Consider the following 24,151-nt stretch of genomic DNA (forward strand, 5'->3'; position numbering starts at 1 on the left):
CAAATCAACTGATATACGTCATGTCTCTTGGACATTATGTAATTAAGTAAAAGAATAGGTTAAAACAGGATTTATTTAATAGAATTGAATTTATTTTAAAAAAAAAATATTATGAACGAACAAACTACTTGAAAAGGAAATAAATAAATCTTTCATTAAACAAATTATAATAATGACTTATTTTCAAAACAAAACGTATTCCTTATATTATTACTACAATAAATAATAAATGATATTAAGGTTGAATTTCGTGGTCCTCTTGACCAATTAATATATTACTATTAATCAAGGTTTTTAGTTAAGATAAAAATGAAGTAGACTTCACTAAACCTCTCCGTGGCCATTTCATTTGTCGCCGAGAATCAAATAGATTACACGACATTTGAAAAATGGCAAAAGGAGGGAAAATTCAAAAGGTGGGGTTGAGATGGGAAGTTATTGTCCGAGTGGATCGAGGTCACGATAGCTCAAGTGGTAGAGCAGCGTCGTATCTAGCCGAAGGTCGTGGGTTCGAATCCCGCTCGTGCCATTGACTTTTTTATCTCAACTAAAAACCTTAATTAATTGTAATGTATTAATTGGTCAAGCGGACCACGAAATTAGTGAATTTAACTTGTAGCATGATTTACTGATTTGTTATAAGTTGCTTTCTTGAACAAATCAGGAAATATAAACCATTTTTTCCTTTATGTATATATTTATTTTTATAATTATATTCTTTTATTTTTCTGCACGTTAATTGTATTACACGTGTTAACTCATTGGTGTATTTGTTAAAAAAGGCGAAAACAGATACAATAAAGCATAGTGCATTTTATTAAATTATTTTCAAACATGTCAAAAGGGTATCTTGTGAAATCATCCACTTAACATATTTCCAACATAATTGCTATACAAACCAAAAACAATACATTGCATAATGTCCAGTTTAACCAACCACCAATAATTCATTTTTACAAGAAATAGTTTAATTTGTACTATGCATAACTATGTTGGATATTTTTTACAGATTTGTAATTTGTTTTTTTACAAATTGAACACAAATTTTTCTTTCTCTTCTTGGCATAAAACAAATACGCACTGTAAACAAAATATTTTTAAAAAAACCAACATTGATTTTTCAGCGAACACCAGGATTAGAGACATTTGTATATCCTTAGGTGTAAAATGTTGTTAAAAATTATATTATTAACATTCACATTTCGACAGTAATACAAACTAAAATTAGGCCGTACGCAATAATTAACAATGTAATCATGTTCATGGTAAAAACTAACTGTGATTACATAACGAGAAACTTACGAAATAAAAAGCAATAAAAATCAGTCCTGCGTACAGAGGCACAAAAATGTGTAAAGCACAGTCTTAAGTTATTTCACAAATTGATATTTGTTGGCATTTTTAAGCAGTAATCAATTGGCAGATACAGGCGTATAATGAAGACTTCTATTCACAAAATCTTTCAGGCGAAATATCAATGGTGCAAGGTAGTAGGCCAGGGCGAAGTAGATAATGCAAGTGCATGTGACGTCCAAAACGTACATCCTGTACAAAGAAAACACGTTTGATATAAATACATAAGAAAAGTGAATTAGCAATTATATTAACTCTTCTGAAACGAGAAAAGCCATTTAATTAAGAAAGAAATATACAATATAGATCTTTTAGGGGTAACATCTAACTTTGACCTTTAAATGAATATTCTCTCCTTGAAATTTAAACTATCAAAAAAACGTTTACACAGTTTACAAACATAGATGGTAAATAATAAAATAGGTTCATTGATAAATTCAATTCATCGCAATAAATCCTAGAAAGGTCATAAATGTGTTTTTAAAGCAATATGTTCTATATAATTTCATCAAAGCATATATTTCAATTTTGGAAAGTAGTTTCAAACCACCCCCTCATTCAAGAATAAAATGAAATATAATTGTAAAATGCGAAATATCGAAGGAAATTCAACATTGCCTTACTCTACTGTTGATTGCCTAACACACCTATGTTCAGGAAATTTGAATTTAGTTCTTCCCAATTTCTCATAGCCATTTGTAAAATAAATATTTGTTTATCAACACGAATATTTTACATATTCTGACCTTGATTATATTTCAATCACAACTAAGGCATTTCAGATTACTAAACTTAATTTTGAATTACAATTAATTAAGGTTTTTAGTTGAGATAAAAAAAGTCAATGGCACGAGCGGGATTCGAACCCACGATCTCCGGCTTGATACGCCGCTGCTCTACCACTTGAGCTATCGTGACCTCGATCCAGGTGCGGTTGAGATGGGAAGTTGGTGTCCGAGTGGATCGAGGTCACGATAGCTCAAGTGGTAGAGCAGCGGCGTATCAAGCCGAAGATCGTGGGTTCGAATCCCGCTCGTGCCATTGACTTTTTTATCTCAGCTAAAAACCTTAATTAATTGTAATATATTAATTGGTCAAGCGGACCACGAAATTAGTGAATTTAATTTTGAATATTTCTTTCAATCTTTCTTCCAAGTCCTTCTTAGATGAAAAATTAATCTACGTAGATATTTGTCTGATTTAATATTTCTTTGCATTAAGTGTATTGTTTTTCTGTGGTTATAACAGGCATTTTCAGGTCGGATATTTTTTTTAAATGTTTAGATAAGATTGGGTAAAAGTTCTTCAACCTGGTTCCTAGTTAACATATTTGACAAATTATGTAATATTATACAATATATTATTGTACAATATAATACATTTTATTGTTTTGTTGTACGAAATTGTTTACACGACTATACAAATATAATGAGGTGAATGAGGTACTTGATGGTTTTTAATTCTTTTTGATTTCCTTTCTTTGCGAAATAAAAAATGAAATTTGCTTTAATTACTAATTTGTGTAATTACAAGGTAATCGGATAATTGGTTTAATTTAATGTAATTTTGCTTGGGTTAAACCGAAAGGTCTAATACTATAAGCTTTCCTCTCGAGAATCTCAGATTATGGCTACGTTTCCATTCAGCAGATTATTTTAAGCGATCCAAATTTCCTTTTGTTTAGTCACCGTTTAAGAGGTTTTAACGAAGTGTTTTATTTATCAATCGCTTACATTTTCATGTATTTCCTGGCCCTCGGCATTGTCTCGATCGGTTCTTTCAAACAGTAGATTTTGCTTCCCAGAATGAAGTTTTTGAGATATGTATCCAAATCGACGTCGACGTTCGAAGTGAAGAATATTTCCCGCTCTTTCTCGTCGAGTAAATTCGAAAGATTCATAAAATTGTCCGCTTCGAAATGCCAGTTCCTCATCGTGAAATACTGAAGTAGCTTGAGGCCGAGTAGGATCCTGTTCTGTACCCGGACCATGCTGGAAAAAAAATACAAAAAACGTAACAATCCGTGTGGAGTTTTAATTGTATGATTCGTTACAATCTCTTTTGCTGAGCGATGAGCATGATGAAGTCGATAAAGTACGCCGGGATGATCTGGAAAAAGAAAAGCGCGAGAGCGTGGGTGTACGGGTTCGTCCTTATGGTACCGCCTGGGTACCAGAGGCCGGGATCTAAAGGGTACTCCTTAAGAAGAGACCTTCCTTTTTCAACTAATGGTCCCCATTGGGCAGTGATCTTTTTTGATCCTGTCATATTATAGACTGGAACATCGTTTGGCCTGAAACAACATGAGAAAAAATTATAATTCAATAATGTCAGATTATATTACTAAGTCAATGAAAATGGTTGACACATATATAAACAAATATTAAGTTCAACTGTTTTATAAATTCTTTAAAAACCAGTACCCTTTACTATGTCTTGAATGCATCGTAATTTCACTAACCACTTTATGATATTTTAATTGTAAAATAAAAAATATTTACTTCAATTTGATTAAAACATACTTCAGTTTAGTTTAGTGAGCTGGCTGTAAAGAACCTCAAAACTATTGAGGCTTTTGTTTTCAATTAATCAACTGCATGTTATTAGGTCATGTCTCACGTTTCGTTCGTGACGCAGTAAAAGTTGCTGCACAACGACTGAAAATGCACGTCTTCCTCATACACCAGAAGCTTCATTGATATATTTTTGCATACAAATTTTCATATTTTTTTCCAATTGAAGTACATTTTTTTTCGTTTCGTAAAAGTTATTCTTGACAATGGCCTTAGCAGTCTGTCAAATTGGCTTATATACCTATTTTTGTTATTTACGATACACTAATTTCATTTTAAGAATTGACGATCAAATATTTTCGGTAACGAAGGTACGCCACGCCACAAGATTCCTCCAGTTATCCGTGCCGATAAGGATTACGATGACTTCTTCTTTATCCCGCTTCAATTTCTCAAAGTATTCCTGGCGGAACACTCTTAGAACAGGGCACACTCCCATGAAGTGAAAAGTGTCCTCTGAGACGTTGTTGTTACAAAAGGAGCAAACTTTGGTGCGACCCTGTCTCCACGGTTGGCAGTTCAGCTGGAGCAATTCAAACCCTCACCCTTAAGACAAAAGACAAATCATAGGTTGTCATACTATAGCCATACATGTATTTTCGGCCTATGTCTAAATCGAGTATTGCGTAGGAGTTGTGGTATAAGCTATTTTTTGCTCGGAAGACCAGATCGTTCTTTTTGCTTCCCTCCCACTTTTTTAACCAGTATTAGAGGATTTCAGTTTCTCACTACTTACTCCTGGACCATACAGCCTGCCTAACTCTGACGGCTTCTTATATCACGATATGTTTTTATTAATTACTACATCGGCCAAAAACTGCTTCAGCCTGTCAGTTATGGGGTTCAGTACTTTTTTAATATATTTCAGAAGCAGCTCAGAGTATAGCAGTAGAGTGGCGTGACGGAGCTCTCAATATATAACGCGTAATCTGGGGTGCTAATTACTACCCTACTAGGTAGAGACTTCTTAAAAAAGTATTAAACAAAGTTAGCAAGGGTGTTAAAAACTTTAATTTTTATTTTGCTAGTAGGCTAGTCTTTTCAGCCATGACATTTGGTCATGCCACACACACAGACATGCCAATTCATTTCTTTGGCCTGCAATTCAGTAATTGATTTTGTTTCTTGACACGGTTTGAATGTCTGTTACGTTGCTGAAAAAATTGTAGGTATGGGTTTTCACAATCTAACATAAGTCCTTGAATGTGATAACGTCTGGGAACCCAACCTTTAATTTTTGAAACATTCTCCCCTCGTTTTTTTTAACCAGAGAAGGTAATCTAATTCTTTCCGGTCCAATTGTCTACGTTTTGTGCATTTCTATTATACAAAGAGTATCGCAAAAATTTTAATTTTTAAAGAGTATTATCAACTTAAACAGTGATAATCTCCTAAAATAGCAATCACGGTGGAATATAAATTATAAGATTCAAAATAACTGGAAGCATTTCGTAATACGTTCTACTACTTAATAATAGAAAGATCAAGTCACCAATTTTATACATCGAAAATAGAAAAATTTTATTATTTCATTTTTCTTCGTTTTCTATTGTAAGTCTGTTATCAATAGTAGATTCAAACTTTCACCAAAAAATACCCCCCAAAAACCTAGATTTTTTTCTACCCAGACTTTGTATTAAATTCACAATCCCAAGAGGGTCGAGGACAACCACATTTTTAACAAGGTTACTTGTTCGACCTCTACAAATGCATTTTATCTTTATTCTCATATACACTTTAACTGCATTGTTGAATACTTTATCCACGGTAGAAAATTTCTTGTGCCTTTTCTTCCTTCTCTTTTCGATATTTCTCTATAGTATAGGATAGAGATATTTCTCACCTGGATTTCTTAAGGTTTTCCGATGTTTTTATTTTTTTGGGTAGTTGCATTTTGAGACTCTTTCCGGGTCTTCCTCAATACCTTTTTTTTTAATTTGTATAAATCAATAACAATGAAATAGATTGTTAAACATTAACAATATTTCAAACCAACTCAGTTTTTTACATATGAGTGTCAATAAATGACCGGCTTTTTCTCTCGACGGTATTTCTATTTCACTCATAGGTAGATCATTCATTTATATTGAAGTCATTTTTACGCTTTTTTTAAATTATTCTCTCTCTATATCAGATAATTAAATTCTGATAGTTTGCATACTTTTTTTATGCGCTTTGCAGATTTACATTCTTGAAAATATAATAATGTACGAGTATGTTGTTTCCAACCATTCTACATTTTACTATTATTTTCTTGATCTAATCTAAAATGTCTATATTATTGAATTAATCGATTTATTTAAATAAAAATATTAAAATATGACCAATTACGTTTTAATATTTTGACCTGTTTTTTTCTTCTGTTTTATATTGTTTACTTCTATTTTCTAACAATTATGTAGTTTTGTCTACATATAGTTTTTTACAGCTACATGTTATTTTATAATTTACATTTTTCAAAGTTTATCTGTTTTTTCTTTGATATTTGGAAGGATAAATTTTACTTTGTTTTTTTAAGTAGGGATATATCTTGATGTTTTCTAATAGTTTTTTTTTTAAATATATGAATGATTTTTTTCCGTTAAAACTTCAATGTATATACAAAACATATTATCTAGATTATTTGTTTTTTCAACTTTGGGTTTTTCATAATTATTTTTCTTGTAATTTACATTACTTTCTTTAGGAATAATATTGTTGATTAAGTTTTTACGGTAATATATTTCTACTATCATTTTGTATAAATATTTATTTAGAAATCGTGAGATGCGGTTTAGTGTGATGTAGGTTTCAGAAAAACATTTTCTTTATCGTGCCAACGTTTCGATCTTTATTAAGATCATCTTCAGGGCTCAAAGTGTTTGTTTTCTGTGTAATTGTGTCATTCTTGCGTGTCGTGTCGAGAGTGCCGTTTAAGTGTTTCTTGGAGAATTTTGTTTGTCTGTTTGATGAGAGTAGGAGTAGTGTCTGATTTGATTATGCTGTATGTGTTTGTGCCTGTGATAATTCTGTTAATTTTTTCCGTGTACTCTTTTTTACTGATTGCTACTGTTTGTTTGGTCTTATCAGCAGAAAGAATGAGTATGTCAGGATTATTTTTGAGAAAATTTTTGGTTTTGGTATATGTTTGTTGAGATAGNTGTTTTTCTGAAACCTACATCACACCAGACCGCATCTCACGATTTCTAAATAAATATCGATTAACGGTCACTAATCACCACACATTTTGTATAGAGCTTGTAAATTATTTTTATGGAATGTATTGTCAGTTTATTTGAATATGATGATAGCTAGATATAATTGTCATGTTTCTTCTTTGTCCTACATGTATAAGTCTGTAAATTTTTTATTAATAATTTCTTCGAAAAGCGTATCTAATTTTTAACAATCTGTTGAATTGTCAGGCAAAATCACTTCTGCCAACATTTAGCTGTTGACCTTATTCTGACAAAAAGAATCCCCATTTTATTTTTTTAATATTTTAAACTTAATTTGGTGGTAAAAATATTTCAAATCTAGAAGTTGATTATTTATTTTTTGAAGTGAACACACCATTTATTTGAATGCCATTTATTCAAATTGTTAATGCATTAGCAATTGAAATAAATGGCATAAAAATAAATGGTGTGTTTAATTCAAAAAACCAACATTCCAGAATTGAAAAAAATACCTAGTTCTTCTCGTCAATATCATAAAAGCTATCATCTTTCCTAGCATTAAATGATTTGATAAGTATTTAATTTTTTCAACATAAGTTTTTAAAATCTAAGCAGTAATATGTTTTTTTAACTTATGCTTTATGATCGTAATAGATTTGTTCAGGGGAAGCCTGTATTTTAAATTTTTCCCTTCAAATCAATGAAACTTTGGTGGTGTTTAATTGGCGTGCTATTCATATACGACTTTTGCTCTGAAAGTCCTAAAAATCGTAAAATTGAGCATAAACTAAATTTCCATTTCGGGCCAAGTTGAATTACATGTGGTGATGACGTGCTGCTGAACAAACAACTTGAGTCTTATTTTTATGGATTAACTCGATAGCCACTTGATTAAACGACGTGATCAAAGGGCAACCTGTCATTTTCTTACGAAATTCCTTACCCATGATTGCTACTATTTTAGCACTGTTTAGTTATGACTCAAAGTTAAGCACGTTTGACTTAACAATCGCCATGTTGTAAATTATTTTTATGGAATGTATTGTCAGTTTATTTAAATATGATGATAGCTAGATATAATTGTCATGTTTCTTCTTTGTCCTACATGTATAAGTCTGTACATTTTTTATTAATAATTTCTTCGAAAAGCGTATCTAATTTTTAACAATCTGTTGAATTGTCAGGCAAAATCACTTCTGCCAACATTTAGTTGTTGACAAAAAGAATCCCCATTTTATTTTTTTGATAGTTTTAACTTAATTTGGTGGATGATTGGACTATTTCAGCACGGTTTAGTTATGACTCAAAGTTAAGCACGTTTGACTTAACAATCGCCATTATGACAACATGAATAAATACTTAAAAGGCAATTGTCGATGTCAGATATAGAAAAAAAGTCTTATATTTTTTCTCATTTCATTTTGTTTTGCTAAAACATTTATATCGACATTACGAATGGATATGGTTTTCTAAACAAGAGGTTATTCACCAGGGCGTGGATGTAAGATTAATAATGATTGGAATGTGGGCTTTCATCGTTATATGACCGAATTAGGGGTACTATTATATAAAAGTTAAACTGGATTTAAAAACAAAAATTTTTTTAGCGAAAGTAACACCACTCACTTTGTGATGCCACGTTTCCAAGTCGCGATGAGTATCCCGTTGATGCACACGTCGACTGGGATGACCTCAGCTGTATTGTTCGGACCGCAAAGCATCGTTCTGCAAAGATGGGTACAATAGTATCAAAATTGACATGTGTCTCTAGGTGGAAAATTACCGCAAAACTCCTTTTCCTGCTGCGATAAAAACGCCAACTGGACCGTTCAGATTGTCAACCCATCCAGGAATGGGATCCTTCAGCGATGGAGAAACTATAAAAGAAGGATACAATTATTAACAAAGCAGCGTTCAATTTAAATAAATAATTAACATTGAATGGGTCAAAATATATTTGTATATATTTTCTTATGCGAGTTTAGTTGTTGGGTCTATACATGCACTTTATTTATCTCGAAAAGATTTTGTAAGATTTCCGCCAAACTAATATCGTTTGACATAACAAATCACATACTACACAATAGTAGTGACAACGAATATGCACAACTATCACAGCAAATATACTGCAGACGACAACAGAATAAAAGTACTTCAACGGACAAACATACACACCTAACTAAACACGTACTAGGAATGGCTAACAAAACCTCAGTTATGCTCACAGAAGTATTTTTACAAATCTTTGAAGATAACTATTTCCCTGAAACACATCACACACTGATTCTTTCATGACACTCGCCATAGTAAACGTCAACAACATAAACCACATAATGACAGACCTGAGAACTCCTTACTGAATAACGTTTTTTTCTTGACTGAAACTTGCAACAAATTACAATTGGACATATACAGAACATCATAACAGTCGACTCAAATCTCCCCCAGCGTCACAAAACGGCTGCACTAAAATACGTGACAGGTAAACTAAAAACAAAAGCGCTTCGAATAGAAAAATACAATGACATAAAAATTTTAAAAAAACATTACACGCAATAATGGATACAACACAACAACCAATGTACCCAAATTATGCTCACGTTGAATAAACAAACTTGCCCATGTCTATAGATTATCATCAATACTAACTAACATCTACGTATGTTAAACAATTATTACTCTACTTCGACAGTAAGTTCTTTACACAAGTCTTAAGCGACAAGAACTAAACGGACGATTGGTCAATTGCGAAGACTTCTAGGACTGAAATCAGACATAACTGTAAAAAACTAATACTGTAACAACATTTCTTCGACCCGTTTGGACACAGGAGTTGAGCTATGGATCTTAGGGTATACACATAGATGTAAATGAATGAATTGATAGATGCAATATACGCTAGATAAATGGGAATCTGGTCGGATTACTCATACATCTATGGAAGGACTATGATACATACCGTAAATAGATGACTTGCTTTATTGTTGAATATTCTGGCCTTTGACTGTTTGAACGATCGAGTGTTGATTTGATTATACACGTTTAAAAATAGACCGACAGTTATAAATGAAGACAGAATAGTGTTTATTCGTGAATTCGCAGTGATGTTATTTGATTACTTTTATTTGTTTAATTTAATAATTGTGTTATTATTAAATCAAAGGTAGCCGTCAAAACAACATTCTTTATATTGCATCGTATTGTGTACTGCTGTTCGTATGGTTTGACCCGTACAGCACCGTGTTTACGTAACAAAGAGAAAAATTATAATAAAAATTTACCAATAGCTGGTCGGCACACAACGATCGGCATCTGTTTTCCATATTTGGCCATAAGAGCTTCCGTAAGCCTTTTTGTGAATGTGTAACAGTTGGGGTGAACTCCAAGCAGCCTGGAATACATACAAATTGTCATGAAGTCGAAAAAGTTCCTTAATCAAGAAATATTTAATATAAACAACAATTCAATTCACTAATTTCGTGGTCCGCTTGACCAATTAATATATTATAATTAATTAAGGTTTTTAGTTGAGATAAAAAAAGTCAATGGCACGAACGGGATTCGAACCCACGATCTTCGGCTAGATAAGCCGCTGCTCTACCACTTGAGCTATCTTGACCTCGATCCACTCGGACACTAACTTCCCATCTCAACCCCACCTTTTCAAATTTCCCTCCTTTTTACCATTTTTCAAATGTCGTGTAATCGGATTGGATTCTCGACGACAAATCCAATGGCCACGGAGAGCTTTAGTGAAGTATACTTCATTTTAAATCATTAAATTCACTAATTTCGTGGTCCGCTTGACCAATTAATATGTTCCAATTAATTAAGGTTTTTAGTTGAGATAAAAAAGTCAATGGCACGAGCGGGATTCGAACTCACGATCTTCGGCTAGATACGTCGCTGCTCTACCACTTGAGCTATCGTGACCTTGATCCACTCGGACACTAACTTCCCATCTCAACCCCTCCTTTTTGCCATTTATCTCAACTAAAAACCTTAATTAATTGAAAGATATTAATTGGTCAAGGGACCACGTAAACTAGTGAATTTAATTAATTAACATGAAGTATACCTACACTAAAGCTCTCCGTGGCCATTTCATTTGTCGCCGAGAATCCAATCCGATTACACGACATTTGAAAAATGGCAAAAAGGAGGGAAAATTCAAAAGGTGGGGTTGAGATGGGAAGTTAGTGTCCGAGCGGATCGAGGTCACGATAGCTCAAGTGGTAGAGCAGCGGCGTATCTAGCCGAAGATCGTGGGTTCGAATCCCGCTCGTGCCATTGACTTTTTTATCTCAACTAAAAACCTTAATTAATTGTAATATAAACAACAATCATAAATTGTAATAAACCAGTTTGATTTAAAACTGAAGGCTTGGAGAATTTAAGTAATTTTTGTGTATTGATCTATTTTTGATCAGGAAAATCTCTCGTTCAAAAAATCAATAAACTGGAAATGCTTGTAAATCTTTTAAATATCTTGAGATTTTGTACTTTTAATCAATGTTAATTTTATTTTTAATTATCATTACTTGGGTGTGATGAAAGCTGCGGTATCAGCGTCCATATGTACAAATTGACAAGAAGTCGAAAAAGTCTCCTTAATCAAGAAATATTTAATATATACAATGATCATAAATTGTAATAAACCAGTTAGATTTAAAACTGAATGCTAGGAGAATTTAATAATTTTTGCATACTGTTTTAAAAAAAATCAATAAACTGGACGTGTTTGTAAATCTTTTGAATATCTTGAGATTTTAATCTTAAAGTAAGGGCGTCGGTGGCCGCAACGGTTTAGACGTTGACACGGTGCCCATCACTGTAAGGTAAAGGTCCCGGGTTCTAATCCAGCGGCCCTGCATTCGAACCGAACATACTTACAAATGGGCTTTTTGCAACACCGGCACCCCGAGGGTTGATATAACCTCTGCTGTTACGAACCCTCGTAAAATAAAAACTGAATCTTAAAGTACTTTTAATCAATGTTAATTTTATTTGTAATTATCATTACTTGGGTGTGATAAGGTCAGCGGTATCAGCGTCCATCCACTTCATGGCATCCAAGATGTCCTGCGGGTCCGCAGGTGGCTGGTAGAGCCTCTCCTCCAAAACCTCCTCCTCGCAATGACAAAATGCCGTTGACAAATGGAGAAACACCTAAATTTGAAATCAACATTGATCACATTGATCAGTCTATTTGTAATGAATTTGTTGTTAAATCCATGAAACACGTAGCCTATGTTGGAGGTTCCCTCTTAAGCAAAAATCTCAGTGAATTTGTGATCCCTTGTCCATTTAAGGCGCACGTGCATATATTGCATAAACTCACAAAGATTATTTTTATACGGGCAAAAATGTCCTGGGCGAAATGTCAATTACCATTAAAACACCTACGCCTTTACGTTTTTTTTTTTTTTTTAAGGGAATTATTACGGAACCGTGCCAAAGTGAAAGTCAGCTTAAACTGTATAATCAAAATTTTTCTGAAACATAGATAGTAAAACAGACCCGGCTCCTAATAAAAATCCAGGCCGTTTAAACACGGGATCGTTTACAAAAACATTTAAACATGAAAATATTGTTTTTAGTTTTTATGTTTCTCCTTGGCGCATTTAACCGATTACTGCTGAAGTTGAACACTTAATTTACGTTCCGTTTATGGTGGATGAACACATTGTTCTAAATAATTGTTCTGTTTATCTCCCCGATCTCGGTTCATACCGACGAAAGTGGTCCAGTTTGTTATATGAGTTATTAAATTAACCACGATACGGAGCGTTAAGTGAATAGAGGAAGACCGTGCAATAAACTCGAGTTTAATTATTACTCAAAATGCGTTGCTCGATTTTAACATAATCGTTTATGTTTCATGCTTAAAAAGGCCCCCAAACCATAAAATGCAATTATGGTTTTCTCCACTCAGAAAGCGTACGTATTTTTACAGGCTGACGATTTTCTACCTATAGACACCTGTTATAGACACAGTAAAATTGCATCATTCCAAAAGAGGACGAGTTGTAAAGGTTGAAGGTCAGTTTGTTATTTAATGCCTATGTAAGAGTTTCACTAGTGGACAACGGGCCGATTTGAATAGAAAGGAAGATGAAAAAGGATTTACCACCTGTCCAAGCCATATATGAATTTAAATATTTATGGGAGGGAACGTGATGACAGTTGTAATAAAGGTTAGCGCGATTTTAAATAAATTTGACCATTACTGATTACAGATTTATATAAGCTCAAATCGGCACATGCATGTTATGTGAACGCTTGTTTACAGAGTTGAGCCTATCATTTCTCGCAGTTCACCGGCAATTCCAGCTTTCGTATTTTACAGTACTTGTACGGCAGGCCTCGAGAATCACCCACCTCGGATGTTTGCAGTCCGTCCAGCCACCGTGGTTGGGCCATAGGTGCTATAAACTGCTAAGAGATCATATCAGCGCTAAACGCAATCAGTTCATAAATTCCCAACATCCATTCACATCCTCACTGACTGTTAAATACTTTCTTTCATATTTACATTTCTCCCTTACAGCTCGTTTTTAAAGTATTTTATATATTTCATTAGTAATTGTGAATTATATATTCATTAATTATGTAGTGCCATATATATATATCACTGGGCAAATAAAAGTATACTAGAAATTTTTTATATGTTATCGTTAATATTATTATGATTTTCGAAAATTTGAAACTACCACATAAGTATCATATTACTTAGAAAGTTTAAAAATACTATCACTTCACATTCTTTAACATTTTAGGACGAGTAGTTCTTCACTCACTCCTTCTCCGTCCTCACTTTCTTTCTCTTTCTCTCTCTCTCACTCTCACTCTCTCTCTGACTATCACTCTCATTATCACTCTCTCTCCTTCCCTCCCTCTCTCTCTCTCTCTCTCTCTCTCTCCTTTCTTTCGCTCTCTCTCATTTTCCACCTCCCTATCTTTCTATATCCATCTATCTACTATATTTATCCCTTTTTCCCTATCTAGATTCCTATGTATATTTTTTTATTCATTTACCGCATTCACTATCTGTTTTTCACTTTAACTACTTCTTCCCCGCCTATTTTTTCGTGCTCTCTCTCTCTCTCTCTCTCTCTCTCTCTCTCTCTCTCTCTCTCTCTCTCTCTCTCTCTTTCTCTCTCTCTNCTCTCTCTCTCTCTCTCTCTCTCTCTCTCTCTTTTCTCAATCTCTCTCTCTCTCTTTTCTCAATCTCGCTCAATTTTTCTTTTTATCTATTTCTCCCTCACCTATTCTTTCGTGTTCCCTCTCTTTCTCTCTACCTATGTAACTCTGTCTTTCTCTCTCTCTCTCTCTTTCTCTCTCTTTTCTCAATCTCACTCAATTTTCCTTTTTATCTATTTCTCCCTCACCTATTCTTTCGTGCTCCCTCTCTCTCTCTCTCTTTTCTCAATCTCACTCAATTTTTCTTTTTATCTATTTCTCCCTCACCTATTTTTTCGTGCTCCCTCTCTCTTTTTCTCTCTCTCTTTCTCGCTCTCTCTCACTCCCTCTCTCCTCTTAAAACCTAAATATAAATTACTATAAATCAAATTATGATGCCAGCTACTACTTTTTATTCGCTGTTTGTTCTCAACAAAAAAATTCTTACAAAGTGTAATTACAAAGATATCATTCTAGGTTAGAAGGGCAGAAAACTAATAAGTCGGTATTTAAAATATTTTAACTTAAACTAGGTAACACTAAAAACCGAAGCAATTTTGATCAAAACTGCTTCTAATATTATCGATTTAAGAATTTTAATTTGTTAATGATAGGCATAAAATTGTACAATATATAATTTGAACAATTAGACTTTATTACTTCATTATTATCCGATCAGAAAACGCGCAAGGTTTTTTTTAGTACCGTTGTATTTTTAAGGTAAAAGTGAAATTTCGTGCTTTGCTTATGCTAATTACAATAACAGTTGTTTCTAAAAATTTCTCTCATCTGTTAAATATCATACAGGACGGTGCCGATTCTGACCTTTTAACCCTCGTCCACGCGGTTTCTTCATATTATCCCGGGGGCGCTTCGACCGGAAAAAGAGAAGGGTAATCCTGGGTCTGTTACACCGTGAAAGTAGCCACGAATATTTTTTTTACGGAATGGGTTTCATAATATATCCCGAATGAAAGAACGCGGAATAGAAACTAGGCCGGGTTCACGTTTTATTTCTTTTGAAACATTGGTTTTGAACCGTTATTATCATCGGCCCAAGATGCACCGTCTATTTCCAGTTTTGACCTAGGTTGCCCTTGTGAAACACCGCTCCGGGCTAAACGGCGGTTTCATTTTCAGACGAAATTAACAAACCTCTTAAAACTGGATTAATTTACAAAGCAAACAGTGCATGTCTGAAGCACACAGTGAGTTAAGATACCGTTGTGCTTCCTCTTCGGTCCTTGACTACGATTTCGGCGGTTACAACACAGGTTAGAAATTTTCCACGTGCAATTATTGATCCTTGACATTTCAACATGGCATGTAAACTACTTGTAATAAACCTTTTGGGAAAATCTTTCTTCTCTGTACTCTTTTTAAAACATTTTATTAACAGCAAAATAAATTTAAATTTACTTATACACCTCTTCAACTAGGAATGCAATAATCATTTCTAGGTCAGGTTGGTATGGTGAAAACGATACTAGGAAGCGGGGTTTGTACTCCCCAGGCACTGCAGCTTTTTGGCTTATTGAACCTTCCTAGTTCCTTAGTTCAGTTCAATAGACTCAAACCTTCTCCTTAGAAGTATCAGGTCATTGACTGTCGCAGCTGAAATTTGATTCCCTAAGTTTTTTCCGTACGTTACGTTAAGTCTTCATTGAGCTGTTGCTTCGCATTTGAAGTTGATATTGGTGGTTTCCTCCACCTCATTGCATAATCTGCAGATGGGTTCATCGTTGTGTTTACGCATGTTGTGTAGATGCTTTCTCAGATGCCAGTGACCGGTTGGTTGTCCTACCACTCCTCTGAATTTGGCCTTCTCCAATTGCAGCAGTGATTTTGCCAATCTAGGTGAGGGTTTCATCATACGTTTACTGTGTCTAGCGTCGCTATAGTTTATCCACTTCTCCTTTTGTTTTGTTTGGATCCATTCTTTGTTTTTGATATCGCAAGTACAGGTTCGGGGCACTGGTTTTGCACATCCTCCTCTGACCAGTCTGTCTGTTTTCTCATTACCCAAAATTCCTCTGTGCCCTATCTTCTCTGTGGTCAGGTTACTATAATTATTTTATGAAAATCAAAGTGTATATCAGAAAACACGAAATCGAAAGATCGTATTGAAAGACTATAGCAGATTAATTTGATCGATGAGAATGAATTTTACTACCTGGATTTCATTACTAAAAAAACACAATTTGAAAACAATCAATGAACATTTATTTCGTTATGCCATATTGTTTTCATGTTCAGCTGTACGAAATATGTCGGCTTGGTGTTAGACGTGCATGTTTGTTTTTATAGATTTCTGTCCAGTTAAAAAGTATGTAAAACACAGAGCTTAAATAAGGCGAGTTTTACTGGAGAATGACGATGGAGGTAAGTAATTAATGTATATACTCTCATAATCTAAAGTTCTTAAGTTGAATGTTATGATCAAACTCACTAGTTTCGTGGTCTGCTTGTCCAATTAATATTTTCCAATTAATTAAGGTTTTTAGTTGAGATAAAAAAGTCAGTGGCACGAGCGGGATTCGAACCCACGATCTTCGGCTAGATACGCCGCTACTCTACCACCTGAGCTATCGTGTCTTCGATCCACTCGGACACTAACTTACCATCTCAAACCCACCTTTTGAATTTTTATTTATGATCAAACATGAGCTAAAATCATTAAAATAAGGGTTGTAAGGATAACATTTTAACTGAACATTTCTCAAATGATGGGTCCTTAAAAATAAATATTTTTATTATTTATTAAATCCATTATGTTTACTGGTCTGATTGACCAAATTCTTTCTTGCAATTAATTATCCTTTTTTGTAAGGACTTGGTCGAAATGAAAAAGTTAGTGTCACGAACGGATTTGAACCGAGCCGAAGGTCGTGTGACGCTAACTTTTTCATTTCAACCAACACCTTACATAAAAAGAATATGTGTGGTGATTAGTGACCGTTAATCGATAATTATTCAGAAATCGTGAGATGCGGTCTGGTGTGATGTAGGTTTAAGAAAAACATTTTCTTTATCGTGCAACGTTTCGATCTTTATCGAGATCATCTTCAGGGCTCAAAGTGTTTGTCTTCTGCGTAAGTGTGCCATTCTTGCGTGTCGTGTTGAGATTGCTAGTGCCAACACTTTTACTGAATGAAAAATTTTGATAGGATCGATCATTTCTGAGTTATGCCCGATATTATTTTATTTTGCATGAAAAATTATGTTCTCACTTGTTTTGACCAAGTTATGATATTATGATTATTGGGAAATCGTGAGATGCGGTGTGGTGTGATGTAGGTTTCAGAAAAACATTTTCTTTATCGTGCCAACGTTTCGCTCTTTATTGAGATCATCTTCAGATTCTGGGATGATTAAATTGAAATTTTACAAATACATGTAGGATGTGAAAAAAATGAATTTATACAATGCTATAAAATTTTAGATTAAAAAGAAATGAATTTACACAATGCTAGGAAATTTTAAATTAAAAAATGAATTTATACTGTGGTAGAAAATTTTTAGATTCAATCAAAGCATTTGTACTCACTCAAAGTGTTTTTTTTCTGGGTAACAAACCCTTTGAGTGACTACAAATACTTTGATTGATTCTAAAAAATTTCTAGCATTGCATAAATTCATGTTTTTTTAATCTAAAATTTTCTAGCATTGTGTAAATTCATTTCTTTTTAATCTAAAATTTTCTAGCATTGTATAAATTCATTTTTTCACACCCTACACGTATTTGTAAATTTTCAACAATGTTTAATCATCCCAGGCCCTGAAGATGATCTCAATAAAGATCGAAACGTTGGCAAGATAAAGAAAATGTTTTTCTGAAACCTACATCACACCAGACCGCATCTCACGATTTCTAAATAATAAAAAGAATAATTAATTTTTATTATTATTACTTATTGAGATCGAAGCTGTCCACTTCTTATTCTGTCAGCTTTCCTTTTAAATTATTTCATTCTCACATACCTACTCCCGAATTTCTCATTTTCTTTTGCAACACTAATTTTTCTAATTTAACCAAAATTTATGCCACTGTTTATTTAATATTGATGTTATTTTGTCACTTGTTAAGAAAATTTACTGTTATATTCACGTTTACCACTGTAAAAATTGCTTGGCCGTTCTTGTTGTCTGCTAATAATGGAAAACAAAAAATTTTCCGCTTTCCGAATTAATAGGCGATTTCGCATTTAGCTTTGTCCGACAGGCCGTACAACCTCAGATAATTGCGGAACTGTCGGTCCTTTCAATGTTTCAGGCGTTTTATGAATTTAAATTGTCTGTTTAGCCTCGATGGCCATCGATGTACATCTGCCAGGAATCGTGTACGTGTACAAAAACACCCTTGCTGCCTTCTCAACTGTTCAATTCTTCAGAAAGAATATCATGAACAAAACGTGCTAAATACTTTTTTATAGTTAGTTTTTGCAAAATAGTCAAAATAGTTTTTGCTTTTTTTAGAGAGAGAGAGAGAGAGAGAGAGAGAGAGAGAGAGAGAGAGAGAGAGAGAGAGAGAGCACGAAAAAATAGGCGGGGAAGAAGCATCAAAACTCTCGCAATTCCACAAATTATTTGCAATTTTCGCGAACGACCTCCATAACAATTACCGATCGAGAAGGAATGTGAGCATGAATGGAAAAAGAAAGGATGAAAAAGACAAAGACAGTGAGAGAGAGAGAGAGAGAGAGAGAGAGAGAGAGAGAGAGAGACAGAGAGAGATTTTTACTTTTACCAAACCGGTTCCGATATAATTTACTAGAGATTTTAACCCGTGGAAGCATGACTGTGGCATAATGTATACTTTATATGGTAATAAAAACCGAAGACCGGACAACAAAAGCATAAAATATGTCAAAAGTATGGCCACAGGTGAACCCGTCTTTTTGGTTTGTCAAATTTTTAATTATATAAGAAACATCTTTCCCTATTCACCACTGTTATAAAATCTAAAATATTAAAATAATAACATGATATTTAAAGGCCAAGATCAATTTAGAATGCCATAAACATGCAATTATTTCGATCACATCGGTGAACATCGCCTTTTTGCTTGCGGTTGCCTGATGTTTCCGACCTAATAGAAAGGAGCAACTCCTTGGCTTTATATAAAAAGCGAGTAGGAATACCATCCAAAATGACAATCATGCTTGAGGGCGCCAGAAATACCTGGGTCCCCTGTTCCGATTTTTGGAGAAAACAGGGTTGTTCTATTGTATACAAGACAGATAGTTTTGTAGCTCCAGCGTGTATTGAGAGTGAATGTATTTATTGGCGCGAAAGTGTAGTGTTTGGACCTATGGAGGAATATCAAGTACTCCATTGACCCTCAAATATATTAGTTATGTGTGGAGGTTGATAGAGGAATATCAATTACCACCCTAATTGAGTGAATGTTGTGTAAATAGGAAAGAATGAGTAAGTGAGATAGATCTGGAAATTGAAGATTGAATTGACGAAATATATAAAGTGCTTTAAGTACGAGCTGTAATGGACAAATTTAAATAGAAAAGAATGTATTTAAGAATTCACAAAATTCGTGGTCCGCTTGACCAATTAATATATTACAATTAATTAAGGTTTTTAGTTGAGATAAAAAAAGTCAATGGCATGAGCGGGATTCGAACCCACGATCTTCGGCTTGATACGCCGCTGCTCTACCACTTGAGCTATCGTGACCTCGACCACTCGGACACCAACTTCCCATCTCAACCCCACCTTTTGAATTTTCCCTCCTTTTTGCCATTTTTCAAATGTCGTGTAATCGGATTGGATTCTCGGCGACAAATGAAATGGCCACGGAGAGCTTTAGTGAAGGTATACTTCATTTTAAACTTATTAAATTCACTAATTTCGTGGTCCGCTTGATCAGTTAATATATTACAATTAATTAAGGTTTTTAGTTGAGATAAAACCATTTGAAAAATGGCAAAAAGGAGGAAAAATTCAGAAGGTAGGGTTGAGATGGGAAGTTAGTGGATCGTGGGTTCGAATCCCGCTCGTGCCATTGAATTTTTTATCTCAACTAAAAACCTTAATTAATTGTATTTAATTGTATTGTATTTAAGAATGAGGGAGAGTAGGAATGAGTTTGGATTTAGGAAATGATTGCAATGGGCGCTGAATTGACCTAGCTTTTGCTAGCACCCAGAGCTCAACCTCGAGTCCTGCAGTTAATTTATTGAAAATTACAAAGGCTGGAATTGCCGGTGGACTATGAGAAAGGCCCAAACCTGTACGTGCATCTGTAATACGTGTGTAGATTTGAGCTTAGATCACTCCAAATCCCAAATCCAAATCACGATATTTAAGTATGAAGCCCTGCAGGTAATAATGAAGTGAGGATATCTTATTTTTTATTTTATTAATTTTATCAAAGTATCTACTGAACCATAATATAAACAAAAAAGCTCTTGTAGTAAGTTTGCAATTTCTAAAATAATATGTTTAATAATGTAGGCAGGTTAATTTATAATATTGATTCATAAAGTAAACGCTGTTATTTATTTATTTAATTTTTTAAGAACTTGTTGGCATAACCCAATTTAACCCAAAACATAACCCAATACATCTGCCACGTTAACTTTAAATCGATGAAGCAAAAAGCGTCACGAAAAAATTGGGTTCCCAACCCAAAAACATATCAATGATCTTAAGCACACAGCTTATAGATAAAAGAAATAACATTGTACGCTCCTGATTTTTTTTTTCTAAGATTTTAAATCATAATGTTTACGGTATTCTATAATTAATGGTTTTCAATTTTTTTTCTGAAGAAATAATATTAGAACGTTGTTCTTGTCAAAATATACAGTCATTTTAACTGGGAAACTGTAAAATTACAAAAAATATCTTAGATTAAAGTTGTTCCATCCTATTTCATCAGAATTATTTCTATTTTTTACTTTACCTGGCTTAATTGTCATAAAATCTAGTCTTATTTTGTCTTTTTGGGATGATAAATCGGACATTTGGTCGTTCACCGAAGAAGGCGAAAGGCCGAAACGTAAGATCAAATAACATCAGGAAAATCTTGTATCTGTCTCTTAATGTGGACGATAAAGTAGGAAAAGGTATAAGAAAGCCTAGTGCAGACAACATACAAATGGTTATTATTATGTCCTGAAATATTTTATAATGATAAAATTTTAACCCGCAATATTATTTAACTATTATTTTTCAAGATTATTTTTGATGGAGTAAAATTGAGATTTTAGCCTTCCTGTAAAAATATACACAGTATTGTAAAAGAGAAACTTAGCATAAAATTACTAATAATATCCACAAGTAACGCAATTTTTTTCATGTTTATTTTTATTTAACTCTTTTTTTTGTTTTATAGTCGTAAGAAACTCTTATTGCATAGAGACAGTGAAGGAAACAAATTTAAATGAAAACCATATTGATAGGGTTTTAATTCATTAGCTATTACTTAGCTTTAGGTTGGTTTAAGGTTGAAAAAGATGGACATAATCCCCATTTTAAAAATTAAAAACTTTAGAGTTACTAGTTGGGTAATTTTTTTTTTATATTTTTTACAGTCCCAGCAGGTCAGGTAACCCAAGCATAGGGCAGTCAAACAACACAACAAATAAATCATTATAATGTAACTATACAAAAAAGGATATACAAACAAAAATAAAGAATAAAGAAGGTCTAACACTTTAGCAAACAAATCAACATTGTAAAAAGGAATGTGTGTTTCTTAGTGAATTGTTGTTTCATAATTTGTTGAAATTGTGAGGAGCGGTCAAGAATGAGGTAGTTTAAAAAAAAACACCTTTTTAATTTTTTTGTTGACGTTTCGACCTTTATTGCGGTCATCTTCAGGGCCTAGGTAAATTATAAAGCACATATTGATTGGAAAAAATACAATTTAAGATATAAATATAAATTTTATAAATTATTTTCAATATAAAGTTTTGTAATTTACCCAGGCCCTGAAGATGACCGGAATAAAGGTCGAAACGTTGGGAAAAAAATGAAAAAGCTGTTTTTCTAAACTACCTCATTTTTGGCCGCTTCTCACGCCTTCAACAAATTATTATAAATAGATGCATAAATAACACAATAACAGTAATAAATAAACCCTCATTTACATTCTAAAGCTCGTTCTAGATTGTTTTTAAATTCACTATTTTTCGTGGTCCGCTTGACCAATTAATAAAATTCAATTAATTAAGATTTTTAAGTTGAGATAAAAAGTCAGCGTCAAAATCAAAATGGCAAAAAGGAGGGAAAATTCAAAAGGTGGGGTTGAGATGGTAAGTTAGTGTCCGAGGGGATCGAAGTCACGATAGCTCAAGTGGTAGAGTAGCGGCGTATCAAGGTCGTGGGTTCGTATCCCGCTCATGACGCTGACTTTTTATCTCAACTTAAAAACCTTAATTAATTGATTGTTTTTAAACATACGGATGAGGAGAAGGGGGACGGCACTGATACCGAATTTATTTATGTTAGGAACAGCTGTGTAGATTGAGGACTCTAACCCGTATTTGATCCTGTGCCGTTGTACCAAATAATTCATGGGTCCGTTGTTTAAAGCCTATATAAGACAATATCTCCGGGGTGTCAATGAAAAATTAAAAAATTATTTAGACTCTTCCACAGAAATATAACGGAAGGCAAAACTCGTCTATCTGCCAGAGAATCCAGGACTACTAGAGCACGTCTGGTTTCATAGAGGCAATGATGGCACTTCCTGTGATTGCATATCTTGTAAAACAGGTATTTCTTGGCCTTTCTCTGTACCCTTTCTATCATGTAAGACCCATCTAAAGAACCCGGCGACAAAAAACACTGGCATACTCTTGGTGACTGCGCGGCAGTGATTAACAAAGCGATTTTATTGCAAAACGGTTCTTGGTCAACTGTTTGCCTGAGTACGAATCCTAAATTTTTAAACGCTTTGTTCCTAATATGAGTTGCATAATTAGATTTTGCATTGGCTTTTCTTTAATTTGCTTGCAAGAAAACAACATTCTTCATGTGCAGCACTTCGCAATATATTTGACAAAACAGTAAAATTATGTGGGATAAAGGTCGATTTAATTGAAGTTGGCTTGTTTCCAGGAGGTTCATCAAGATGCCCACTTCCTACAAAAAACCAGTTAGTTATTTCCGCACTTGGAAAGAAAAAGGGAAACACAGCGCAAGTGAAACCAATATGTAATTTTACCCGAGTTTTCGCAGATTATAGCTTTCAAAAATTTAACAATTGGGAATTTTATAGATTTTAGTTAGATTCCTGGTTCAAAAAAATTCCTGGTTTTCTTCATGTAATTGAAATGCAATTTAGATTTATTGTTTTAAAAGTTTATCTTCTCCCTCTCCCCTCAAAAAAAACTTGATTAAGCATCTTCCAGTTGGCTTCTACAATGGCAATTTGCGCGTGTATTTCACCGTCTTAAAAAATACGACGTTACACGAAATCGAGGTTCTCCAACGAAGCATGCCTATTTGTTTGATGGTGTCTAAAAAGTTAATTATTATCCCATGGCCAGCGATATTAAAACGACTCGAATTAAGCCTTATTACATGCCCCATGGATTCAAGGATAGATGTCTTGAATTATTCCTGAAAAATTGAGTACTTCATAGTGTAATTTGCAGGTGCTACGCCAATTTGCTTAATGGCGTAGTGTTGATTTCTTTTATTATCGGCGTTGTTGGCATAACCCAACTTAACCCAAAACATCACCCAATACATCTGCCCCGTTAACGTGAAATTGATGAAGCAAAAAGGGTCACGAAAAAATTGGGTTTCCTACCCAAAAACATATCAATGACCTTAAGCACACAGCTTATGGATAAAAGAAATAACATTGTACGCCCCTGATTTTTTTAATGATATTTTTTTTAAATCATAATGTTT

The 24,151-nt window shown here is 33.8% G+C and overlaps 1 protein-coding gene across 1 annotated transcript in view; it reads right to left on the reverse strand.

Annotated features, from left to right (window-relative positions):
* Positions 1 to 793: 793 nt before the first annotated feature.
* The window catches only part of LOC106662589 (putative fatty acyl-CoA reductase CG5065), a 46,295-nt gene continuing 22,937 nt past the window's right edge, over positions 794 to 24,151 (reverse strand). Inside the window, exons 4-10 of the mRNA XM_014386784.2 lie at positions 12,108 to 12,253; positions 10,366 to 10,475; positions 8,868 to 8,961; positions 8,711 to 8,809; positions 3,407 to 3,646; positions 3,087 to 3,344; positions 794 to 1,545 (exon numbers count right to left, since the gene is read on the reverse strand). Coding sequence (XP_014242270.1) covers positions 1,413 to 1,545; positions 3,087 to 3,344; positions 3,407 to 3,646; positions 8,711 to 8,809; positions 8,868 to 8,961; positions 10,366 to 10,475; positions 12,108 to 12,253 — 1,080 coding nt within the window. The 3' untranslated portion in view covers positions 794 to 1,412. The remainder of the gene's footprint in view (positions 1,546 to 3,086; positions 3,345 to 3,406; positions 3,647 to 8,710; positions 8,810 to 8,867; positions 8,962 to 10,365; positions 10,476 to 12,107; positions 12,254 to 24,151) is intronic.

This window comes from Cimex lectularius, unplaced genomic scaffold (genome assembly GCF_000648675.2).
Source record: "Cimex lectularius strain Harlan isolate CLEC.00 unplaced genomic scaffold, Clec_2.1 scaffold43, whole genome shotgun sequence".
NCBI lineage: Eukaryota > Metazoa > Arthropoda > Insecta > Hemiptera > Cimicidae > Cimex > Cimex lectularius.